The sequence below is a fragment of the Plectrocnemia conspersa genome, unplaced genomic scaffold, assembly GCF_051122295.1.
Source record: "Plectrocnemia conspersa isolate PC_06_02 unplaced genomic scaffold, ASM5112229v1 ptg000001l, whole genome shotgun sequence".
NCBI lineage: Eukaryota > Metazoa > Arthropoda > Insecta > Trichoptera > Polycentropodidae > Plectrocnemia > Plectrocnemia conspersa.
The window spans coordinates 12,416,233-12,442,623 of NW_028277165.1; the positions used below are offsets into that span (position 1 = coordinate 12,416,233).

Here is a 26,391-nt window from a genome sequence, read left to right on the forward strand (position 1 = left end):
CCTGATAATCAAATTGGTCCATGAAAAGTTTATTTTTAAATTGTTAATAATAGTTAAAAAAATACTTATACATTATTTAGATTATGTTAATATTAATATTATTCTTTCATTGTCATATTTAAAGCACAAGAACTCTCTTCCACTGATCAATAACTATTAATAACGCTAAATATCGCTATGTATAATGTATTTGTAAAAAACCAAATTCTAATACAGTCCATTTACTAACTACTTATTGACTTTTCGCATCTCAAACGGATTCTGAATGAATCTGCCTTAATTGTATTTTTTTTAATACTGATGTATAAAGTCGCGCGTAGCGCATATAAATTGACTGTGGCTGTCACTCGCGACTGCCTAAGTAGGAGATCGGGCCTAGTGTATTGGGACGAAGCTTCTCTAGATACGGGTTGTAATTGCTGAGAGAGCCTTAAACTCGATTGCTGATTCTAGCTTTCATTGGCTCTTCCGATTAAAAAAAGTCGTCGACCAGCCTGCGGCTTTAATTAAACACGATAAACCTTTACAAATTGTCTAATTAGTGCGAAAGTATACAGACCTTTAGAAATGTACAATGTAATGCTTGCAATTTCTCAATTTACTGATTATCTCTTGTCCGAAACGCCATGCTAGATTATTGAACCTTTAATTAGCATATCAATCCGATTAAGCCCAAATCAAAGCATACCACACGAGTTTATTTTGTCAAGCCTCCGCAAATAAACCTATATTACTCGCCCTTCACTCGTGTGCCATTCAACGGCTCAACCGTCAATTAGTCTTAATCTTTGGCCCAGTTTGATACGGTTCGGGTTAAAATTTAACTACTATGTAATTGATGCTCGTTGGCTTCGGAATCGGTCGCAAGGGAGATACCATCGATGTTTACCAGGTGGTCTCGAATTCGAGTCACACCCACTCGATCTACAATATCGAACACCCACCCTTTGAGATTTGTTTTTTTACGGTACCAAATATTTCTGTGACAAAGTCTTCCGATACCATCTAAATGCCGAAGTGTCCTCTCAGGAAATTATCGCTGTGGACGGTTGTTAAACATAGGATTCGGACCGGAGTCACTCAGATACAATCTTCACCTATTCCTGGGGTTAGGTCTCCTATTGTCCAATTTTTTGGACCACCCGTGAGAGGTCCTATTCAACTGGACAAGGCCTACCTCCAATTTGTTTTTTTTTGTACCAGCCCTCGCGTGCTCTGGACTTTGAACAGATTGAAACATCACTCAGATATGATTTTTTTATATGACCAGTGCTCACATGCTGGACATGATTAAAATTATCACGTTATGGACATGCGATGTGTATGTCATCAGTTTGCTTTTATCGCAGTTGTGTGACAATAATACAATAATATATGCGTAACGCTAAACTATGGATTAAATTGTTTTGATTTATTGTATTGTCTTAAAAAAATGGATAATGAAAGTGATTTAATACAATAAAACTGAAACAACTATTATTATAATATGACTAGAACTATATTTATATGATTAGATGTTTATAGACATGTTTGCGAAAACATGTCTATAAACATCTCCCTTAAATATAGACAAGTTGGTCCTATTTCACATCGTCAATATCGATCCAAGTGTGTTAAAAACTTTGTGGTCTACCACAAAACTGAAACATTCCTCTGCGTCACAAACTTTTAATTAAACATTGCACAACCGTTTCGCCTGTCTGGAAAAGCGGATTCCTTCAAAAGATTTTGATTCCAACTCAAAATAACATGTATATTAAAAACGGCTTGCGTTTGTGCGCCGTACTCGAGACTGTCACAAAAGCTTTAGGAATGTATAAACAATCGCATTTGAGCAATATGAGATTGGCTTCCTTCCAGCGCTAAAGTAACAAACGCCTACCTCAAAAAAGGTTATGATTATCTGATGTAATTTCGGGATTTTCCACGAAATTCAATCAACAAGTCTGGACGAAACCCAACTGATGCATTTTACGGCTATGTGCTTTCATTGCCATGATCAAGTATTAAACGGAGCATCGATTATTACGCGACCTTTTCTGCTTCGTCAGGCACGAAATCAGATTCCAATTCTTCTCACGTATCACAAACGTCAAAATTTCATATAAGACCGAAGTTTTCGGTGTATTATTCGTCACACGTCTGTCTGCAGGCTAGCGAAGGAAGTGTACATTCATAGTAGATACAGCGACTCACCACCAGCATCAATCGCTACTTCCTTGACTGGAAGATTTATGGTCACAAATTGACTTGTCAGCGTGTGCTGTATCATCAAAGGAGCCGTTCCGTGCGCTCAAGTGCCGCAATTAAGCCTCAATCAATGCGCGTCAAGCATTTTTCTAATCAATAATATCAAAGGAGCTCTTTAAGCTTGGACGCTAATTTTTCATCGAACGCAATAAGTGGGTCGGAAACCACTCCTTAGTCCATGAAACTATCTTTAGAGTGGCACTTATCATAAAGCGATTCGATTTGTTAACACTTTAACCCTAAAGTTTGTAAATGCATCAATGAAAAAAATGGTAAAAATAAGAATATAGTAACAAATGTTTTCTTAAGCTCTGTGATTTATATCTGTTTTATCAGAATATATGAAGATTATATATTCTACACAATTAGATGAAGCAAATAGTTGAACATCTATTTCTCCGTCAAATTTACCTTATTGCCATCAATTGACCGATTGAGTGTGAAACTTTGCCCTTTGCACTTTTTTCTTAAAATCAATAACAAATATGTTTATGTTATTTCGATTTTACTTAATGTTAATATTTTAGCAAGAGAGATGGAGAGAGGCGAATTATTTGTTTTTGAAATATCAAGTGTGTAAATTAAAAGGTTATCTCCTTCACATGTTGTATTGTGCGTGTTAATTAATCGCCTCTTCTAATTTATCAATAACAGTAACTTTCTGTTTGCATCTACTACTGTATATCGGCGTTTTCTATTTCAATGATTTTTTACCTTCACGGTATTTTATCTATAATTTCTCTCATTAAAGAGGGAAATAATAAACAGTGTTTTAAACATTCTTCAGAGAAACGTCTGTTGATAATCTGTTAGACAGTTTTATTTTTAAACTTAATAGATTTTCCATTACTTGTAACGTTAGCTGTCGGTCTTCATTTGCAACTTATTTTCTATTAGCAGAAAATTTTATATGAAAGCCAGAACTATCGATTCACGAGGAAAGGATAATTTAATGTGTCTACCTTTAGTATTAAATAATTAAAATACGACATTGCAAATATGTAAGTCAATTTAGCTTTACAAATGATATACCACTATCCAGAGACAGTCTAACTAATGGATTAAGTCCAAGCATAAATTGCCAACTGTGTGTGGGCATATTAAATTATACATTTATAAATATCCCGACTAGTTTTTGCTCATTTTTACTATCACTATCCTTTCTTAGAATTATGTACATAGTACCAGTTTTCACTCTCTGCCCGACAAATTCGGAGCGACCGGTCGACATGATTATTTTGACATCTTTCTAATTCTCTCTAAACAGACCTATTAAAAAAACATAAAAGAAACGTTCTAATCAATATTTAGATGCGAATGTCACCATCGCTCTTTGTTATTATCTATACTTCCTTGCGAATGTCGTCATCATCAACGATGACAGATGCGTTGTGTTTTATTATTAACACTTTTACGATAACGACACGATTGTGTTTATTTTGCTAATTATTATTGTTTCCTATCAGTTGTACAGCAATACAGAAGTAAAATACTAACTGTTGTGCAAAAAAGTGATAATCAATGTAAAGTGACAAAGTGCCGAAACAGAAAAAATGAGGACGATTCAAACAATCAAACTTGTGAAGAAATCTGTGTGGAATTGAGTCGATTTTTTCCAATCTGGACATCCAAACGAGAGACATCCAAATGTATATAGTCGACAAGATTGCCAACAATTTAAGATTCGGTAAGTAATTTTTTTTAATACGTCAATGAATACTTCATATTATTTTTTCTTTCAATACATCAATGCTTTATGATATATGTATATATATTATTATATTGCTTTAAAACACTTGAAGCATATATAGAAAAGTAATTTTATCTTGAAATTTAAATACATATATATATATATATTTGAATTTTAATTTATGAACCATAAAAAAATCATGATCTTTTTAATTGCGCTGAAAAAGTTTTTCTTTTAAATATCCCTCGGCGGATATGCGCAATTTAACCGTAAAAATAACGAGATCCGTATTAAAACCGATGCTAAGTTTTTATCCTTCAATATAAACACATCTACATATATAAAATTATTCACAATTATATTTAACTATTCCACTTTTCAAATATTATATGCCATTGCTAAATCATAACTATGCTTTAGACAGTTTAGAATACATTTGGTGAAACTCCGATAACTTTTTTTTGATATATATAAAATATATACATATATATGTATATTTCTAACGGCAACGTTATACTAACGAAATATATTATTTTATTTTTTCATATTGCTTTACTCTTAGTTGCTATGGATTTAGACCTTTGAATATGCAATAAAATAAAAGGCATAAAGCGTTCTTGTTTTCCTTACATTTCATGCAAAATCTTAATATATAGAACGAACAATGAGACAGGTAAAGAGTTTCGCTACTATTTATAAGTCTTCGAAGAAGAATCTGCATTGCTAATTCACCAACGTTGGTCTCCTGTGGATGTGTATATTATTTACATGCACTAACTATATAACATTTATCATGAAAACATTGGAAAATTTCACGATGAACTCATCGCACAACAAAGCCATAAAACTACCGATAGTCTTAATTAACCGCACGCCTTGACCGAAAGCAATAAAATAACTTATTATTGCAATAACCAATTATGCTATTGGCGTCACGTGCGAATATTGAATAAATCTTTTAAAATATCGTAATTTTTTCGGTCGCGTTCGCTGCCAAATTTTTTTTCATTCGATTAATTGGGCCAATCTGCATGAGTTATGGACTTGTAATTGCTCGCAGAGATCTTTATCCGAGTTCAGGAAACGCCCATCGAAAGCTCTCTTCTTCTTCTTATCTGATTAAAGACTTTTCTCGAAGGCTTTGAACTCGATACTTTTTAGTCAGGATTATTTTATTCGTGTGGCACTGAGCGAACGAATGTGTCTTTTTTAATATATTATACGTCCAATGTAATAAAATAACGACGTTAAATTATAGCTATATAATGATATTTGGAAAGCTGAGCTAATCATATTATGAATTGATAAAATCGATCGATAAGCTTACAGATTCGACTGTAATGTGATAATTAGAAAGGTGCTGTTGTATTGTTTTAAAATTTTATTGAGCTATTAATATTAAACGTTATCGAAAGATTTAGATACATTATTCAGATCAAGATTTCGATATAACCGATTTATTGAATCTATTAATCTTGCAGATTAATAAAAATATATTACCCACAACGTACAATAGATAACAAACCTAATAAGCGTCACTCCAATATTTTCAAAATTTCTAATTCGTTTTCATAGCATACTGTAAAATTCAGTTTTACATTCGTAGTATCACTCGATCTTTATAAAAGGTAGTTTTTTTGCCTTATTTTTTTATTATATTTATTATACATAATGCGACATTTTCTAATAAAAATTCTTTAACTGATAATTGGTTATAATCGAAAAACTGTACTTGTATGAAAATTTGTCTTGTCGATAACCATCGAATCTTTTATTCAAACTGACTGTCAATTGGCTAGGTAACTACTCAGAAACAATGTAGATATACCCCTAAATGCGTAATAAATCGAACGAAGGATTACGGATGTATAATATCTTAAATTCTTATGATCTCAATAAGTGATACGCTACTTTAGTATCAAGTTTTGTCTAATATATGAGTCTATCTTCCTTATTGTTAATTTATTTTATTGTATTTACCATGTATTTACACATCTCTCTGTGAATTTTAATTTCAATTTCCGTTATACTACAAAATATATTTTTAGCATAATGCGCCCCCCATATATTTGATGTATTACCTATATTTTTTAATGTGCAAGATATGCTGTCATAATATTATATAAAGGTCGTTTTGTATCTAATTTTGAAAATTTCATCAGAATGACGCCCACACATACACTTCCTAAAGGTACAAATTCGCCACTGCCAATTTATTTTTATTTTTATTGCACAATATGAAAACCCTAGTCTAAATACAGTTCAGTATAGGTAGACTGTACGCCCACTTCTGAGAATATTTCCACCAAAAACCAAGATTAAATATATAAATAATATAATCACAACCGGTCTCATCGACGTTCCTTAATTAAAAAAGTCACTTCGGCACACTTTTGCAAAATGTGCCATATAACCAAAACACACCCACAAAGAGATACTTTTATTTATGATCCGCTATCTTCTGATTTTCTTATGCTTTTATATGTAAATAATTTTATTATCATGTATTGTGTTTTATAACGCACTTACACACGTCAACATGCAAATATTGCAGCTTAAAAAAAGAAAGTTTTATCAAATAGACTATGACAAAAGCTTACAGTTATTATATGTTATGTATGAACAATGTAGAAAGAGCGTTTTGATTTTTTGAGCACACAATTGTATTGCATAGCTTACTTCGATTTATATTTAATTATCCACTGTTAATATAGGTTAAATATAACAAGAAGAAAGTTACGATGTGCGAAACTTATATATTAGTTATCTCAGCTTTGTGCGAAAATATCTGACAATTGCCACCAATTCGGCTGTTTATTATATAATTGCGTTATTGTATTATTATATCTAAGATAATAAAACCAATCGTTGGTCATTTCTCAATCAAACAATTTCCTGTTTTACGATGAATTGATTCAATTCAAGTGTTGATATAAATATGCACATAATTATTCAATCGCGTATTGTTATGATAATAAAGACTGCATTAATCATAAACGCAGGATATATTTTGCACTAAAGTTTCGATCCGATTCCACTGATGAATCAATGGAAGTATTTTAATTTCATGCTAATAATACATCATATTTTTCCACACTTTCATTGCAGTTCAATACTACTTTAAAAAAAAGCTAAATGCGGTACGATCAAAAAGCACGCAGAGCTCACATGTGGCTAGAAATCCTAAGTATCAAAGCGGCATTAACCTTTTCGGATTATTATTTCGTGTAATGTCGCCGGCGAGTGTTGTGGCTCCTCATTAGTTCCACTTTCTTCTCTTAAGCTAGTATGCGTCTATAGATAGGCATTGCTTCCTGATGGTGGTTTACGCTCTTCCTAGCCATTTACGCATATCAGCGCCACCGATCGTTGGCAATTTTCGCCAGTGTTGTGAGCACGAGGAAGTAACGCCACTATTCCATTGTCTCGGTCGACATCTAGACCGGTTTTTGCTGCCACCCATACACTTATTTGTGTCGTTGAACTATTATTAAATTCCCGACGAACACCTTTATTAGAGACGCTAAACTCGCGACTTGATGAACATTGATGATTTTTAAAGCATTTCCCTTTATATTAATATTTGTTTAGTCTTTACCTGAGTGTCAGGGTGTTAAATTCATTATAAATGATTATTGTGTAACAATATAAATTTGTTTGTATAAATTATTTTATATACGTGAAGTTCTCATAGCCTTGTATGTGTCTTTGAAGACCGAATTAAACTCAGGATACCGTGGCGTGAAGAGAGAAGCGGCTGCTTTCTTGGTCCTCCCCGTTTTGATGAAATGCATATCTTCACTCAGCTTCGAATTCATACGAACTCTCTTGTGTTCCAAGTCGGAATCACACCTCCAAATACTTAATTCGGTAACTTCGTCTTGTCATTTCACTTTCTGCTTTTATTTAATATTTTTTTCTGTGCATGCGTTCTAGTACTAAATGGCCATTAAGTAGTTATTTATAGCTGTTCCTTGGAAATGTTTGACCAACACGTGTAAGATGCACAATAATCATGCAATCTCAATGGATATGGTTTATGCCGCTTTTAACGCATAAGACAATTTTTTTTCTTACGGTCAGAAATAAAAGCTTCGAAGTGGCATAGTATTATAATATCTCTCGATAAACTTGCACCACTATCTATTCCTTATAATTATGAATCATCACGCAAAAAAAATACGATTAGAAAAGTTTTGTATGAGCTCACTTATTATAAAAAATAAAAACTGCTGTGACGATCAAATCGAACTCAAAATCAGTAAAATAGTGTCTGTTATTTTTTACAATTACTAAGAAATACACACGATTGTTAAATATCAACGTGTGCACTAATCTATTCGAAGCAAGCGTAAATATTGAAGAATTCGCGAAGGTCATAGTGTAGAATCAATATTTGACTTTTTTGTTTAAAATATATAAGCCAAACTAAATCTCTTGTAAACAATTAAACGTTTTAAGAGATATCGTGAATATTAGAGCGTTTGATGAAAAAACTGAATAAAATTTGAAGGCTTAATATAAATAACTAACCGATACCAATCTCTAAACATGATTTCATTATTTTAATTATAAATGTTTCACAAAGAGTACAGTTTTTAACATTGTCTAGTTATATTCTCACAATTGTCTGCATTATTTTGAAGTAATTTCGATCGTATCGTCGACTGAGAAGTATAGATTAACGATATAAATTTAAAATGTATTTTATATTGCACGGTAATAAAGTCTAGTTTAATTACAAGTACGGCATTAAATATTCATAGTCTGATAATTTCTATCGTTATCTTGATTACCTCATATACTACATATAATATGTAACTATTTATCCCTTTTTGCTATTTGATTAATAAACTGCATCAGTATGAATTTTCCGCTTTCAACTATTAAAATATCCAATTAGCAAATTTAAAGCGAATATTAAATCATACAGTTATTTTTGATATTAAATATGTTCGCATTACTTGATTTTCTATTTAATTTATTTTAAATCCCAAATACACTATATTTTATATGTGTAGATAATAAACACAGACGTAAAATAAATATTGTAGTTGATAAATAAACTTTGTTAAATATATATACAGCCCGTTCCAGATCTGACTAAATATATTAACTTTGATTAAACAAATATTTTTCAAAACAATTCTAAGGTCAAAAGATCTTGGCAAATTGACATTCAAATTTTTAGGTTCATGGCTTGTACACCTCACATCCTGCATTAAAGTTTAACTTTTACTTTAATTGAGTATATTCACATTTTTTTAAATTTATAATGTCAAAAATCTTGACATTGGTTTCAAAATTTATTTAAAAGATTTAACCTCAATATTTATTGTCTCCCACACATATTTTAACTAAGGTTTAATTCTTGTTTATAAATAAGGTTTGACTTGCAAATTACCTCAATATAAATTTAGCGTTCTAGCTTTCCATGTCTATTATTTAACCGCCTGAGTTTCCTCACATATCCTCATGTAACTAAGGTTTAACTGGGCCGGATCAAATGTGGAAAGTTACTCTGGCATCCTCCGCTATATAATTAATTAAGGGAACTAATTGGATCACGTACCACACGCGGAGACACGTTCTCGGTAGTACAACTTTTTTCGTAGTATTATTTATATTGCTATATTTAAACGGTCTCGCTAATTAATTGCTCAGTGTATCGATTCGCTCTGCGTTACGCCACTGGAATAATGTAACAAAAGTGACGAACGGACGCAAATAACACTTGTGTCGATAAATTTGTGTGTTGTTTGGTGTCGTTGACATTTCGGGGAACGTACTGAACACTGGCGATAAAAATTTAATCAATGTGGTATTTGTAAGGATTCCTTAATACTGGTTTATTCACAGCATTCTGTCTAAAATGCTATATGAAGACCTTAAGGGTAAAAGAAAGTGAATCTATATTTACGTGAATCGATATAATAATAATCTAAAAATTATCAGGAAATAAAAAAATCAATATAGAGAGCTGCATATTAGTGTCAGTGCTACGCTATGAGTTGTAGAAAGGCATTTTTACCTATTTTATTTATTAAATTAAGGAAAAAAATATTTAAGAATTATTCAAACATTTTTTTACGTTTCCATAGAACATAATAATCAAATTTGATGCATTCTACTGATTATTATTTTTTTTGGATAAAATATTAAAACCAGTAGTATATTTTTTGTAAACTTGTGCGTAAATTTGAACAAGAAACATTGCTCCAACGGTCGGGAGCGAGACACGCGGATTAATAGGGTATTGTAAAAGCATATAGCAATACTTCTATCTCAGGGATTTATAAACGTGTTATTTAATTTTATTGCGCTGGACGAAAGCTTCACATTTAATTCACAAAGTTCGAATTTGACAATTATTGTAAAGCTCATCGGTTGTTTGGTTGCTTTTAAATTTATGACTTTACCTATCACATAACATTATTTAAATACACATTTTATTAACACTTAGCATACTGTATTGATATTTTTATTTTAATTCAAAACCTACCTCGAATACAATGCCATTGAATAGCAATTAATTTTTGAAATTACATGAAAACTATCTACTGACTAGTGTAACTTAACCATTTCCTCAAACGCTTAAATGCCATAAAAATATTTTGATTGCACTGTTTTGCCAACTAGTTTCCGTTTATTTACAAATAGTAAACACGCTAAACATGACTATAACTACGGAAACAGTTAACAATAAATCCTAAATCGAGATCACCTGTAAAAAATAATTTTAATCAATAGTCAACGTTATCACGCATTGAATTGTGCGTGCCTATTACATCTCTACTTACCCAATAATTTACAGTGACTTCCTTTTTGCGTCCACTACTTCGTACCATTTTTTTATATTTATTTGAACTCCATAGCAACTTACACCCTACATTAATATACTACGTACGCTTCTAGATATTGCTTTCCGTTAATATATTGTATATTCAAACATATAAAATGAAGCCCCGTTGAAAAATGCGAAAGGTTAAAAGTCAATACTAGTATTGAAAGCTGTGAAAAACGATCCTTCTTATAAGCCCCTGTGAAATCCTGATCTTAGACAGTTGATATCTACGCTTGAATGACAGTTTCTTAAAATAATACACCTGTCGGGAAATTTATACCGTTGATCCGAATTAACCTTTTTAACTGCACTAAATACTCGAACGCAGTTAAGAGCTCAGTTATCGATATTTAAACTTAAATATGATTAATCGTACAACATGTACACACCGTAAATCAATTATATTTTTTAATCCGATTATACCTTTGTGTGTTATAAAAGCCATCATGCGAATTTATTGTGTTATCCGCAATGTTTATACACACCCTCGAGGGTTGTTTGTTATCTCTTTTATTTTATTTTTTATTCAACAAAAAAATTGGGGTACATGTTTTTGTCGCATTTTATTTCCGTATTGTACATCTGCCTATTAGGTTAAAGTTAACTTACATACATGTGCTAACCAACCGCATTATATTTTTAAATTTATACACCCATCTGGTGACAAATGCTTTGAAAGCTTCCCAGAATCTACGGTGTATTTTTTGCTAATTTATCTTCAATGCCCATATTTAGAAGTCGAAAGTAATATGTTTCTCACGTTCAATATTTTAAGTATATAAATCGAGTAATTTTATAAATAAAAATACAACTGAAAAGACAAGCATATATATCATAAATATTATTGTAATTAAAAAACCCGCAAACCTTGACCCGATTAGCTCAAAAAAAACCTAATTCACTCCATTGTTTATAAAACATTAATAATTCTAGAGTATTTAATTTAAATGACGCATTGGTTCATCTTAAATCCACTACAAGTCATTGTCTATATATAGAAATATTTAGGGTGAAATCGTCTGGCTCCCAAAGGAACAGAGTTCCGCTGTTTGGTGTACCGAAGTTTTTGTACACTTTTTTTGTCCACTTCCTCAGCAGCTGCTATTATATACATACATAGTATACACGTGATCTTCAAATATTTAACCAAATTTTGGGTGTATAAAGAATATATAAAAAAAAAACATTATATATGCACATCTTGATAAGGTTTTACCTGTTCGGTAAAGCAATGACCCAAAGACCCTGAATAGATTTGACAATAAGCTTCCCATTGTCGAAGCCAACAACAGATGATCGAAGTCCAACTCAAAAGGCTGATGAACTTGGACCGTTTGTATTTTCGGTAGGCGATATCCGTTTTGGACTTTTTGGATATTTTTGGTACGGGACGACCTCTGTCTTCGTGTGACGCTGCTATAGGCCACTCACATGTTCAGCAGTCCATTCAGTATAATTTATATAAAAAATGGGTGACTAACACAAGATTCGTCATTGGCGTCCAAAAAAACTGAAGAGGAAGCTCTTTAAATCATGTGCAGTTTTATAATGGACAAGCTTGCTATGTTTTTCCTTGAATGAAATTATAAATAAATATGTAACCAAAAGATACTGAAATATGCGGAACACCGGTGATTAGATACGAAACATTATATTAAATTAAATAATTAATAAGTGTGTAACTAAAAGCTACAGCAATTAGAGAAACTCTACTGATTAGATACGAAACATTATATTATATTTAAAAATAATAACCGTTAAACTCGCGCATCTAAAATTAGAATGAAATAAATTTATATTGTACCATTAACGAAATGTAACGTATCATCTATAAAAAATTCCTTTAAAATTAAACATTGGTATATTTACTTAAGTCAATGCTATTTTTATTATGTATTTACCAAAACAAATATTTTTTAGTTGATTATAATTTTCAATGTTTTTTATATATAACACAACACATATTGTGATATAAATAAAAAATATAGTTATTTACTACGAAACCACTTAATATATATATATTTTTCAGGTGATGAACTAAATATTTTTTTCACCACTACTTCCATTTTTTTTAATTCGTTCTTCATATTCAGAATAAAATATTCATTTAAAATAAATCAAACCAAATTAACAGCTAATTATTATTTAATAAAAAACATATTGATTATTTTATACACTCATCTTAACCGCGAGTAAAAACCACTCTCCTTTGATTAACCCATCATCAACCCACTGTTTATATACACTTTAAAATTTAGTATAAAACGCTGATGGTCCGTTTATTGATCTTAAACGGGGCGATCAAAGATTTAGCTACCTAACCATTAGGCGTATTGAGTCATCCTCCGAGGTTACGTGCTTGATTCCTCGTCTCTTTTATTGTAGATCCCGTTTTTGGAACTCGAGTGAATCACGAGTATGTTTACGCATGTTTGTGTACGAGTCAGGTAAACTCAAATTTGGGATTTGGCAAGGTGGTGTCGTTTTATTTAGAGTTTTAGACCACGCTGCCTGGGAGTCCTGGTTGTTTCTCGGCGTGGGCCATCTGCCTCGGACCACAACAGTAAAAGTTGTGCAGTTACTCATGGGATTAAAATAACCAAGCCAGGCATAGGAACTATAATATATACTGCTTACAATCAGACGTCGACTGAACAATTCGCTAAATAATATATTTTTTGCATCGATGGTATTCTGGAGGAATGCATTTGTTGGGTAGATATTAATAATAAATTATATAGAACCTTGTATTACAGTTTTTGAACAAAAAGCTTTAGTTTTATGCGGTTTTAGAAATTTATGGAACTTTTCAGATATTTTTTTATACGTATACCGCATAAAAATACACCCAGTGGTATAAATCGGTGGCTAATATCTGAAAGACCTGGGTTCAAACCCCATATGGACGTGACAAAACGTTATCTGACCTTGGTGTACCTTTTCTCAAGATAAGTTTTCATTTTTTTCCTCTAAAAATATGCATAATTGTATTTCTGCATGCATAATATACAAACGATAAAAATGGACACAAGTTTTGCATTTACATAATATTATTAGATCTTAACTGTTTTTGTATTACTAGTATTTTTTATCACTCGTTTTAAATGACACTCAAGTTCGTAATGTAAATTTTTTGGGTTAAATTATACCGTCCTTGACGGATACCGTATTAACGCAAAACTCTTCTTACGTGCAAATATGGCATTTTACATATCATAAAAAATGTAAAAAACGAATATTTTTATTTCTCACGTGTTTACAAATACGTATATATTATACTTCACGTATGTTTATATAATTCAGAGCCAATGCTGATTTATATGCTAATTCATAATTTCACTGTGCTCCACTGAATGACTGAAATGTGTTGTATCTGAAGCTGTTATCGCAATAACCCTAATTACAACCATAAACACACATTTCAGTATAAACGTTAACACCTTCGGCCTTCGTTTCAGCGCGTGCGATAATTTTGCGAATACGTCTCGAAAATTTGCAAACGAGTTATCCTCCATTGCACACATGCTCGCCGATTATATAACCGAAAGTGAAAACCGATAATTTTTAACTAATTATTCCGCCTGGATTATTGCATAAAGCGCGGGTACAATAAAAAATAAAAATGCGTTTGACAGCATTCCGCGGGTGGGCGGTCGATCTGAATATAATATTCTTGCAGTAGTCGTTGTCAATCTTTTTTCTCGGAAGAACTTTTCCGCTCCTCGGTCGCGTGACGTCGCCTTTAGATTCGCGACGATAGAGAGATCCGGTTTTAGATATTTTATAATTTGCCAGTGAGTATGAAATTGGCCTCAATCACACCTCTGATATATAGCTATGTATCTATCTGGCTGGCGACAAATGTACCTGTCAATTTTGCGCGATAAATGCTAATCGCTTTTAATCGCTACCTTATACGGCAGCTTTTTTTTTGTAAATACGTGATTACTTTCATGATTTAAAACGAAGCTACTTGTATGCCTCTTCCTTCGATTTACGCGGTCAAAAAAATAATGAAAAATTAATAATAAAAATATCTAAATGACTGTTACAATGTTTTATACATATGCTTCGTCACAGAAGTTATTCTAAGAAGAAAATTCTTCCATTCAAAGTTATTCTATTTGTGTTCACTGCACCTGGTTATTATCAATCTATACAGCATCCAATTGTCGAGAACTTCCATAATTCAACCGTTAGATCAAGGTGTCATTTCAACGTTCAATGCATACTATGCGTATAAAGCAGTGAGCGCCAGGGCTTCCAAGAGTCACAAGAAGAATGTTATATAGGTCGCACGAAAATATGATTGTGTGTTGTTTTTGTTTTACCTGCGCTGCAATAACGGTTATTATCAGGAAACTGCAGCGTATCGGCATACTTTAATGAGTTAATGCAAAGGTCGATAACAATTTTGCACGTTTGATACATTATTTAAAAAATGTAATTAAAAACATTTCAAAAATTATTAAAATATTTTTTTTATATAGTGATACAAATTACATACATACATATAATAGATTAACATTCGGAGTCGACGTTCCTCAAGGAGTTCCTGGCAAAGGATCTCTATTTCCACCCTGAGGCTGATCAATTTTTTTTACTTTGGGTCATGTTAAATTTAAAATTAAATTACTTGGAAAACATAATTTAATTATTATTATCTTCTCAAATCTCAATATATAGGATTAAATTAATTTATAATTACAATAACGATAAATATGATGGTTATATAATAATATTTTAATATCACCTATTTAAGATATTTTGGATTTTATATGTCTATAGATACGTTTTTATGTTTTTTATTTTGTTATTACATCTTTACACCATATATAAATCAATAAATAAATATTTATTGCACAAAAATATCAAGTGAGATCCAATTAAAAGAATGCAGATGTAATTAGAAACACGTTAAAAATCAATGAAAAAAATATTCAGAATTTTTATACCGAAATTTCTCTTTTTCTACTTGAACTAGAGGTAAAAAATCATTTTCAAATCAATTTAACGTGATTATTTGATATACGTGCATGGGCGTATAATATTTTTATCTATCTCCATATTCATATAATATAAAATATCCCCTCGTTCATTATTTAAAATGTTGAATTTCAATCGCGCTTCTACGAATTGGATCTAATCTCGAAATTGATATACGTATATTTGGGCGTTCGATATTCTCAAAAAATTGTGTGGTCTAAGACTCTAAGGGTTACAAGCGTTAAAAATACTAATGATGAGATCGTTAAGTTATATTCTAGCACCACGTTGGCTATTGTCAGTTTTGATCCATTGAAGCTGTACACGGAAGGCTACAAAGAGCGCCGCTTGCGTGGCTAAGCGAGGGCCGCAGGGGTGCGTGGGTGGATGGTCGGATCTAATTAATTTACGATTTTATTTGACGAGGGTCGTGTTGTGATCGAGAACCAAAGAGCAATTCAATTCGAAAGATCATGTAGAGATAAGCAAGCGTTATCGTTAAAGATCGTTGAGTTATAGGGGGCTAACGAAGAAAGTATTGTATTTGAAATACAGGTCAAAGTAGTAGTTAATATTAAAGTTGCTGTTTAATTCATGATACATATATTAATCTTTTGTGTATATTATTGAACCATGATACCCTTTGAAGCATTGTATTGTATATTAATATAAGATTCAAGCTATTTTCGCCATTAAATAAGCACTAAATCTAACACAGTTTATTTTAACTATCAAACTAAGTTTACGTTACGTTCGATGTACGATACGGAAGGTCAGTTATTTCTGAAAATTTACATCAATGTTTATTACACTATATGAAATTCTGTATATACAATTTTCACTTTATGACCATTGCTCAGTCATGGAAGAGTGTTTTTTTAATATCTCGCCGATCGACGAAGATTAATGACTCTCCCGAGGGACATCCGCACTTTCGGATAAGGAAAGCAAATACACACATAAAAGGAGTTCCGTTTCCTGCTTGTGATTCACTCGTGTCAAAAAATATATTGCTTTGTGTAATAATAGTCCCAACAGAACGTCTGTGTTATTTAAAGTCCTCTGAAGTGTTAATAAACGCCTCAGATTTAACTCAATTCGCACTACTGGTCCATCATTAGAGGAATTTTCGTTTCAAAGCATTAAATATGTATTTTTAACGTTCATGACTCAAATTTGTTAAGCATGCCTTAACTGTTTACGTCTTTACGTATAACTTTTATATATAATACATACATATACATATCCAGTAATGAAACGCTTATCCTTTAAAACGGTAAACAAAATTTCGGCATGGATTAAGGGATTTCGGATTCTGCAAGAGATCCATCAATTTGTTAATAAAGTTTTTTATGTTGATAAATATATTTAATATAAGATTTTGTTATATTAAATTAGGTTAATAGCCATTATAAAAGTGACAGTAAGGCAGGTATGCAATATATGTATATACATATGTAATACAAAACCTACCAATAACTTGCAATAATATATACTTTGGGGGGTTTCAATCACCTGCACAATTAATTTTGAGGTCATTCTAGCGATTATTTCGCACAAAAAATAAATACGGTGGGCTAACCAAAGAATTGTGTTAATAATTGGTAATATTTCAATACATCCGTCCCGAGATGTTATCCACTCATTAGTACCAAAAAAAACTACTCTTTGTTTGGAATGGATGCGCGACAGATAATGCGTTCTACCCTGCGCAAAAAGACTTCTTTTTTTATGCCTTTGTGTTAATGATCGCTGCAGCGGCCATCTGGACATTACACTTTTAAAACACATTTCGTGGGTGTATTTAAAAAGCGATGCAATTGGCCCGCCAATAAAAAAGACGTGACACTTGGTCACATGGAGATGGGCAGACGGAGTAAAGCGGTCCAGACTCGACAGAGACGCCAAGGATATTACACATCAGCGGAGCATTTAGAATCATCACGGCAATAATTCAACTCGACACTCCAGACTCTCCTACAAGACTTGCCATTTTGACTCCACCGCTTGATAGCGGCATCTACATTTTCATATATATGTAGTAATTCATCTAGTCTATTTTGGATGCAAAGTTTCACTTGAAAACATAATAATTTATATAATATATACATATGTCACGGATTCCTAGATTTGATTTTCACATATCCATAATCATCCGACTCATTTTTTATTAAAAAAAATAATTTAAAATTGTTTTAAAATGCAAAGTAAGCTTCTAAACACTTTTTGCATACGAAATTTTTCAGTAGGATTTTATTTTGCAAAGTTATGACACTTTTAATTTTTACATTGGCCGCCATTTTGTAAAAAAAATTTATATATTTTTTTCATACAAAACGTATAGGGGGTGCTCGGTAGTTCTATACGATAATAAATATTTAATTTTTAATCTTAAAAACCAAGCAATTAAGAGCGTTAACTCTTCTGAAAGTCTCAAAATGGCTCGTATGGGGGTCCGATCGAACAGATACATCGCTTGTTTTGAAGCAAAAATATATTTTTTTTATATTTTATTTGGATGTAGTTTAGGCTTTTAATCATGATGGTAGACTTCCTTTTCTAATTTACAAACTACTGATTGGTTAACATTCGCAATTCTTCCAATTTTCCTCGTAGAATAAACGTTTAATTTAATTCAAGCAAAAACAGTTTCCGTTTATAAATGAATTAAAATATAATTGCCGATATTTATTGGTTTCTGACGATTGACTGCCAATGGCTCGTGCGACATCCACTTTCTAAGCTTATATAACTTAGATGTGAATTACTCATTCAATACTTTTTAAATTCAATACATTTACTAATTGTTTCACGACAATTAGCTTTTCAACATTCTGTTATATCATTACATTTAACTAGCAATACTAATAAGAGTGCTCTTGTTAAATTATTATAAAAAAATCGGAACTGCTTTATACATCCCTGAATCTGTAGAACTGTAATTAAATGATAACATTTAGAATGAATGACGAATACAAGTCCTGCTGCAGTAAGTGCTTTTTCATACACAATAGACTTTAGATGATTTTAGTGCATCTAAGAGTAAAGATATGTGTTGCGCTTTTTTATCTGTTGCCTAGTAAACATCAAGTTTTTTATTTTGCGGGTCTAATATTTTTGCTTTTTCAACCTCAGCTGCTCACAGCTGCATCGAGTTTCTCAACTAAAGTTATCGAAGACGTATTTTTGAATATTTTCGTACACCAAAAATATGATATAACATCTGCTTTGCAGAATAAATTCATATAGACAATTCTTTCATTTGCAGACGGCTCTTTCCTACACTCGTTTATGCGTATTAACAATCTTTTTATTGGGAAACCATCTGGGAAACCCTATTTTAAAATGTATTAAATTAGTCATTGTTATTAAAGAAAAGTTCTCGATACATACTTTTGTACTTAAGTACACTTACAATGCATAATTTAATTTAACGACAGATTTACGATCAACAGGAAGCGATTATGATTTATATACTCCTATACGCGGTGTTTATTCAATTTACATAAATTTTAATAACTTTACAAGCCTTTATGTAACACCATTGATTTGTATGCAAATTTTTACGATTCCGCCAAGACTTGTAAGATAAAATACAAAATTTTGCTCGATTTTTTCATCAATTTTTATGGGCGTATTATGACATTAAAATTGATTAATTACCAATCGATTGTAGCGATGACAAGTTGTTGTCGAGCAAAAAAGTAGTCTATTGAGACGTTCGAAAGCTCGACCAATCAAAATGTTGATGTTTCATAAACGCTTCTTGTTTTGCGTTTTAATAATTAATAACGTCTTAATCCAGTTGTAATTAACCATTTTGGCGTTGATCGACATTTTACATTAAAACATTCGGAAAAGAGAGCGGAGATGTTGTGGTTAAAAAAAACGAGCTTTTGTTGCTATCGCATCGAAAAAGCATCGGAAGAGCTTTCACTGGCTATTTCGGTCTTCACTTTCGAATTAGGCATTGTTGTTAAAAAGACAACGTGTGTCTCTTTGTAATGAATTCGCGCGAAGATGAAGATTGATGGTGTGGCACCTGCTGAGACCGCAAAAGAGACCGTCTCAAATGCGAAATGATAGTCGTTGCAAAAAATCATAATGGTGAGATATGGCGAAAGGTTGGACAATTGAAAATCGTCTTCAGAAAGTTTAACTAAAGCAGTTCTAGAGATTTGATTGAGTCATCAAGTATACTTTGCTCCTGTCTGTATAACCGGGACAAAATGACAGGTGAAAACTCGTCGGTTTACTATATATAATAATGACGCTTGGAAATGACGTTAGATAAAATTGTATTAATTAAATAAACATGGTGCTAATGTAATAATGTAATTTAATTCATAGTATTGCTCGTATAATATAATTTTCAATAAGTATAATATATACATACATGTAAAAATATAATTACATTCAATTGAAAATATAATATTAGTGGTTTCTTATTGCCTGTACCTTTAAGTACGCGTTTACTTTTAATAGAAAAATATAAAACATATATTATTAAATTAATTTCTAAATATTAAAAATCACCAAGAAAATCTGTACATATTTTTTTGTGTAAAATTCATTATTATATAATGAAAATTATAATTATTATTTAAGAATTAAATATTTACAGCTTCAAAATTATTGGTATACTGTCTTCGTATTTTAAACATCACCCCAATTATTTAGTTTATGTATCGTTTATTACTTTTTTTTATAATATAATACACACAATGAAGTAATGTTTGTTTGTCATCAATACAAAATACAAGGGAGTCTCTTTCTCGGAAGCTTCTTAATCTCAGACATTACCCTAAAATGAAAATAATGTTTATGCAAACATCACAAGAATTGAATATACACTCGACATGATACATAAAAAATTACATTTTATATTATTCAAATAGCATTTCTCTCACAACTCCGTCGCAGCTTTACACTTCAGAACCCCTCGATATTTTTACCATGCATTTTTTACGTCCAATCCTCCCTCTACTCACAGTAATGTATCTGTGTTATATTATTGTACTTTCACGGAAACGTTTCCCGTCAACGTCCGTTTCCTTTTTGCTCGCTCAGAACGTCTGAAGCATTTACATACGCAGTTATTAATTTGCGATTTTGCTCAACGTAGCCCAGAGCGACGATTTCGCACGGCTTTGCAACGGACGGACTTTGACGATCTATCGGGGAAAAGCTTTTGATCGTGGGAATGCGCAATTCATCATGGCAATAGCACTTCTTTTAAATGACAGGTTATCATCAGAGGCGATCAACGTGTAAGACGATTATGGAGCTCGTATACAGGGTGTATTTTTCATCACACCCATCTACTATGTGCACGGATGTGCTAAACGCTTATTAAAAAATATTTTTTTCTTTAGTTTTTTTTTTGATAAGTTAATCGGTAACAACGGATTCATAGCCATTTTAATCATGAACTTATTCTAAATTGTTATGGTTCTGTTTACGCTGTTCTATTTGTCACAGTTCTAATTCGACATATGTTCTATTTTCTCATATTCGTAAAATCGTACGGGTCGTATCCGTATTTGTATCCTAGTGCCTTATAAGAGCATTGTGAATCTCGGTATAGCGTCTACACAATAAAGCACTTTTTCAAGTTGCTAAGGGACGATCTATAGCGACTTTGGTATTCGTTGCGTGCACCACGGCCCTACGAGTCCAACCCTATGGACGGGCACTCAGCTTGTGACGGCCGGATGAGCGGGACCCACTCATATTTCATTAGTATTTCTCCCGAGCGACTAAGGAACGGTGTTGACAATCCGTCAATACTCAGCGACTTTTGTCTACGAACTTTAGAGCGCCCTTAAGAGTCACGATCACGTTTCTTTTTCTTGCCCGTTGCGGCCCTGACGTCAGCGCTTAAGAACGCTCCTCTTGCACGAGCTATCCAGCTTTTCAACGAGCTTGACAAACATTAATTTATTTATTAAAATTATAACCATCGCGACCTGACAGATTAATCAAATGCGTCACGATTGCCAAAAGTATAAAATATATTACAATTTTAAAATACAGACAAATATATACATATATACGCCCACATTTAAAGCTGCTTGAGCACCGAAGGGTTGTCTAATATGCCTCTGAGCAATTTCCAGAAGTGCTTAATTATATAAACACCTCTGCGAGTTGACAAAGAAACGTATCCCACCGCTCCGAGAATAAAAGCACTGGGAAACAAAAACGTATAATACCCGTATTCCTTCAAGTATAAATATCAAAGGAATTTACGCTGTAATTTTTCCAGTTTCAATTCATTACATTGACTCGTTACGCCTGGAATCTAAATAATAGAGCTTGTTTCTAGTATGCTGCGGACTAGAGCATCATAAAGAGTGCTCAATACTAAAGTATTCCTGAAGTAACGCGCATTTCTTAAGATACATAATCTGCTGTATGTCTCAAAATACAGTCTGAGATAAAATCTGGTCCTGAAGAAAAAATGTACTTCAGCTTGCTAAATTCGTATTCTATATCAACCAAACTAAAGATTTTGATTGTTAACAAAGATGACCATGAACGCTGTGTCTCATCATAATTAAAAGTAAATCTAAATGTGACCCATCTTCATGATATACGATTTTAAAATATATAGCAAACCCATCGGTAATCTATTCAGAACATAAAAAAACATTAAAATGATATAAAAACGTAAAAAAAAATTTTAAATATAAAAATGTTTTTAGCGATAGCTATGAGGAGCTGGAAAAATATAATTAAGGTGTGCACCATAACTGTTTTTTTTATTATTTTTTACATATTTATTATTGATTTTATGATGATGATCATCATGACGCATTTGGGAAACCTGTCATATCACGATGGTCAGATTTGTAACAAAAAATAAATAAAAATTTATTTACTATTTAAAATTATTTTATAAGCCTTAGCCGGCTTTCTGCTCTCTTAATCAACAATATTAATAAATCTCCTTTGCCAGGTCACAATGATTAATTTTGATTAAGCGAATAGCAGTTTAATAATATTTTATTTCAGATTATATCTGCTTTTAATTTCAGTGCTATTTAATTGAGTATTTAAATTATTACTAATGTATACAGGTACATATATAATTAAACATAATAAGAGCCACTAATAATTGTATTATAAAAAACGGCAAAGGCTATCGCCAATATTGATTGACGTGTAATCAAGTAGTCTTTAAATTATTAATAGAGATTGTACGAAACGCCGATTCGAAATAATAATTATACAACGGATATGGTCAATGATTGAAACATTCATATGCGTAATAACTCGTGCGACTTTAAAAACATAACATAACATACGGTTTCACTTTTTTCGTCTATTATTAATTTGCAATAAAATTTTGCGCAAATCGTCTGGGAAAGCGATATTGGGAAAAATTTTCTCCGAAACGATCGATCGATTTGCCACAATGACATCTTGCGTAGCACATTTGGCTCGTTTCTTAGTTCTATTTTGGCCACCCCTGTCTAACAAAACGGCATTCGCATGAGGTATAATCTATAATAAGAACTCTGAAAAAAAAATGGGTTTCACTTAAAAACAAAAACGTTGTGAAAAGGAGGTGACATCAACTCTAGGAAGTTACGAGTCTAAACCTTTAGTACGGTGCATATTACGAAAAGCTGCATAATTTTACGCCTACGGCGTTGATTCTGTTTTCACGAAACATCAAAGAAAAGTCGTCGTAAACTGGAATAATTGTGTAAATTTAACGACAATAATGCAAATATTTACGGCGAATTAATTTCTGGAACCAGATCTTGGATGTGCTTTTGCGACAGTCAATGCTCATAACTTTTGTAATTTAAGCTTTTAGGAGTGTGCATAATGTGAAGCTGTAGAAGGGAAAACATCAAAGAATAAGCTATAAGAGATCTTAAGGGAAATTTATAGTCTTAATTTTCAGGCAGGAATCAAATGTGCCGGAGAAAACCGGAACGCAGCTTCAGTACATGTGATCCGTAAAATTATAGTTCCTGTTTCTACGATCCTACTGATTGTATCTTGACATTTTTTATTTATTTTAGTCAAAATAGAATTAATCCAGTAGATTTTTTTTCAATACTTGATATTTCATGTTTATTTAATAAGTTTAATACATATGAATATCTATCAAAAATAATGAATTGATCAATAATATACTCTTTTTCATTTCACGTAAAAGTAACTAAATGTGACATGCCTGATATTGATTTTGTACGTAACGTATCTATTTATGTCTGTTTCTAAGTTTCTTCTCTATTTTATGTATGAAAGTTTACGTCATTATTTATTAAATTAAATATAATATGTATTGCTCTGTCATATTCCTCAATTCCAATTCCATATTGATAACTAAGTGAGAAACACTAATGTTTCATTAACATTATTTGAATATGTCGTACATATCACATACCCAAATGTAACATATACAAAATTTACAATGAATTTCCGTCAAAGTAAACCGACACAATGGTTGGCATTCGCTAACCTTGAACTAAAGTAATCTTAGCTCCGTCCAATAATTGCGTCTGTGCTCGTCTGGCATTTGCTATAAAAGCAGCTTGAAGACGACTGGAAAGGGTTAAAACGACAAAAACAGTTGGCTATCTATATTTTGATATTTTCTGGTCACTAACCATTAAAGGATTTCATTTAAGATGACCCAAATTCTTTACTCTTCCCAAAAGGTCGGATATTGCATACCGAACAAAATTCCTTGATATTATATCGTTATTTTTAAATTATATAAAAGCACCGTAGCGTATTAATTACATATCACATTATGCTTAAATTTTACATTAAAATATGTATACGTTAGATATTGACGAAGACGAAAATAAAGCTTAATTTAACATCAAGACAAAGAGAAGCTCCCGAAGGATTTCGCGATGAGATTGATGAGTAAATGTTGAATAATTTATTATGGATATATTTAGAGACGATAAACAAATAACAACAGCGTGAAAATCTGATTTATGGGTGTATATAATTTACAGTTACTTGATCATTCATACTAAATCAGTAATATAGTATTCAGAATATTTGTTACCAATATATATAGATGCATTTGTTTAATTGTAATTAAAACCATTTGTTTTATTTACGTTTTTATTTTTATTTTTAAATATAGCAGTGGAGTAAAAGTAAGAAGCATAAATAAACTTGTTTCTACGAAGCAATACCAAGGGATATCAAATTTAAATAATATTATTCCTTTTAGTCCTCAGAGGGCCGAAATATCGGCCTACCCCCACCTATCCAAAAAAATCACCGGCCGATATTTCAGCGCAAATTTTTAAAATTTAATTTAATATGTACGATATGCGCGACGTGTCAACATAAAATAAATACATTTGTTTTATCTCAAACTAGTATTATAGTGCCTATCAGTTCCTAGTAATTATGTTATGTAACAAGGAAATGACTGCGCCGCTTTTTATGATAGAGATGGCTGGCGAAGGCAAATAAAACGCAGGTATTGAATACACGACAAAGTCTTATTTCAATCACGGTTAGTTTTGAACCGATAATCGACTACTTAATATGAAGCAACCTAATATATTGTTGTTTTTAGTAAACCGAATAATCAAAAGGAGAAACCTGGTTCTCAAACACTAATGGTGGTATCATCGTAAGTTTCACATGGTGTTATCTATCACATCTCAAACACAAGTATGCGCCCATGCTGTCTATAAAATCCTAACTTTAAACCGCACTGCTCCACGCGGAGTTTACGTTCGATATGTTTGTACAGTTAGTCATTTGGTGTATAATGGCAGTATTAAAATTCGTATAGGCTAAATTGAGCAGTTGTCTGCTCAAACACATATCAGCGTGTGTATTTGAGTAGCTCGGATGTCAGCGGGGGAAGATAATTATCAACGGCGCTTCTAATCCCGACTGTCTAAACATCCGCTTGCGTTTTCATCCAGTGGTAATACGTATGTACATATATCAAAACTAGAGTCATAACTCTTTTAATCATTGTTACAACAAATATTTATTTTTAATAATAATACAGAACAATAAATTATTAAACTAACATTAAATTAGTGAACTTTTTATTAAATAAACAAGGTTGCTTAAAAGCATAATTGTAGACTTTAAAATGCCACACCCGCAAATATTTGCGTAACAGACTCTTCATTTACTTCTCTTCCTTGTTAAACAAACGATAAAATTGCCAACCTAACTTTATACCATAAGTTAACTGAGTAATTAAAAGTAAAAATATTTCAGTTCAAATAAACAAAGTATACACGAAGCATTTTAATTATATTCATAATTTAAGGTAAATAGCGATTGCTTGAAGTGTAAATTGTCTAACAACGTATATTTTAACTCAACACCAAGAATAATAATCTACCTAATCGAAAGCTTTTAATGCATTGCTATTTATTATTAATATTAGTTAAAATAACACTTATGGTGCTAATATTATTTATTATTAACACCATAAGTGTTATTGAAAATATAATACATATTTTTTAAATTTGCATTACTGTCGTACGAAGAATACGAAGCGATTAGATAATATGGGGTAGTTTTTGGGCATTATACTTTTGGCGAATAACAACTGAAAATGTTCATAATATTCGAGGATATATACTGTTGATACCCAAAGCGG

The 26,391-nt window shown here is 31.9% G+C and overlaps 1 protein-coding gene across 14 annotated transcripts in view; it reads left to right on the top strand.

Moving 5' to 3' along the window:
* The window catches only part of LOC148238882 (rho guanine nucleotide exchange factor 10-like protein), a 217,533-nt gene that overhangs the window by 128,614 nt on the left and 62,528 nt on the right, over positions 1-26,391 (top strand). For 8 of the 14 annotated variants that reach the window (XM_088181470.1, XM_088181456.1, XM_088181465.1 and 5 more), the window contains exon 2: positions 3,717-3,937. The exons of the other annotated variants lie outside the window; for them this stretch is intronic. Coding sequence is in view for 5 of the 8 variants with exons in the window: in XM_088181456.1 (XP_088037582.1) it covers positions 3,898-3,937 (40 nt within the window). In the remaining 3 variants the exon portion in view is untranslated. The remainder of the gene's footprint in view (positions 1-3,716; positions 3,938-26,391) is intronic. 14 annotated transcript variants of the gene reach the window in all.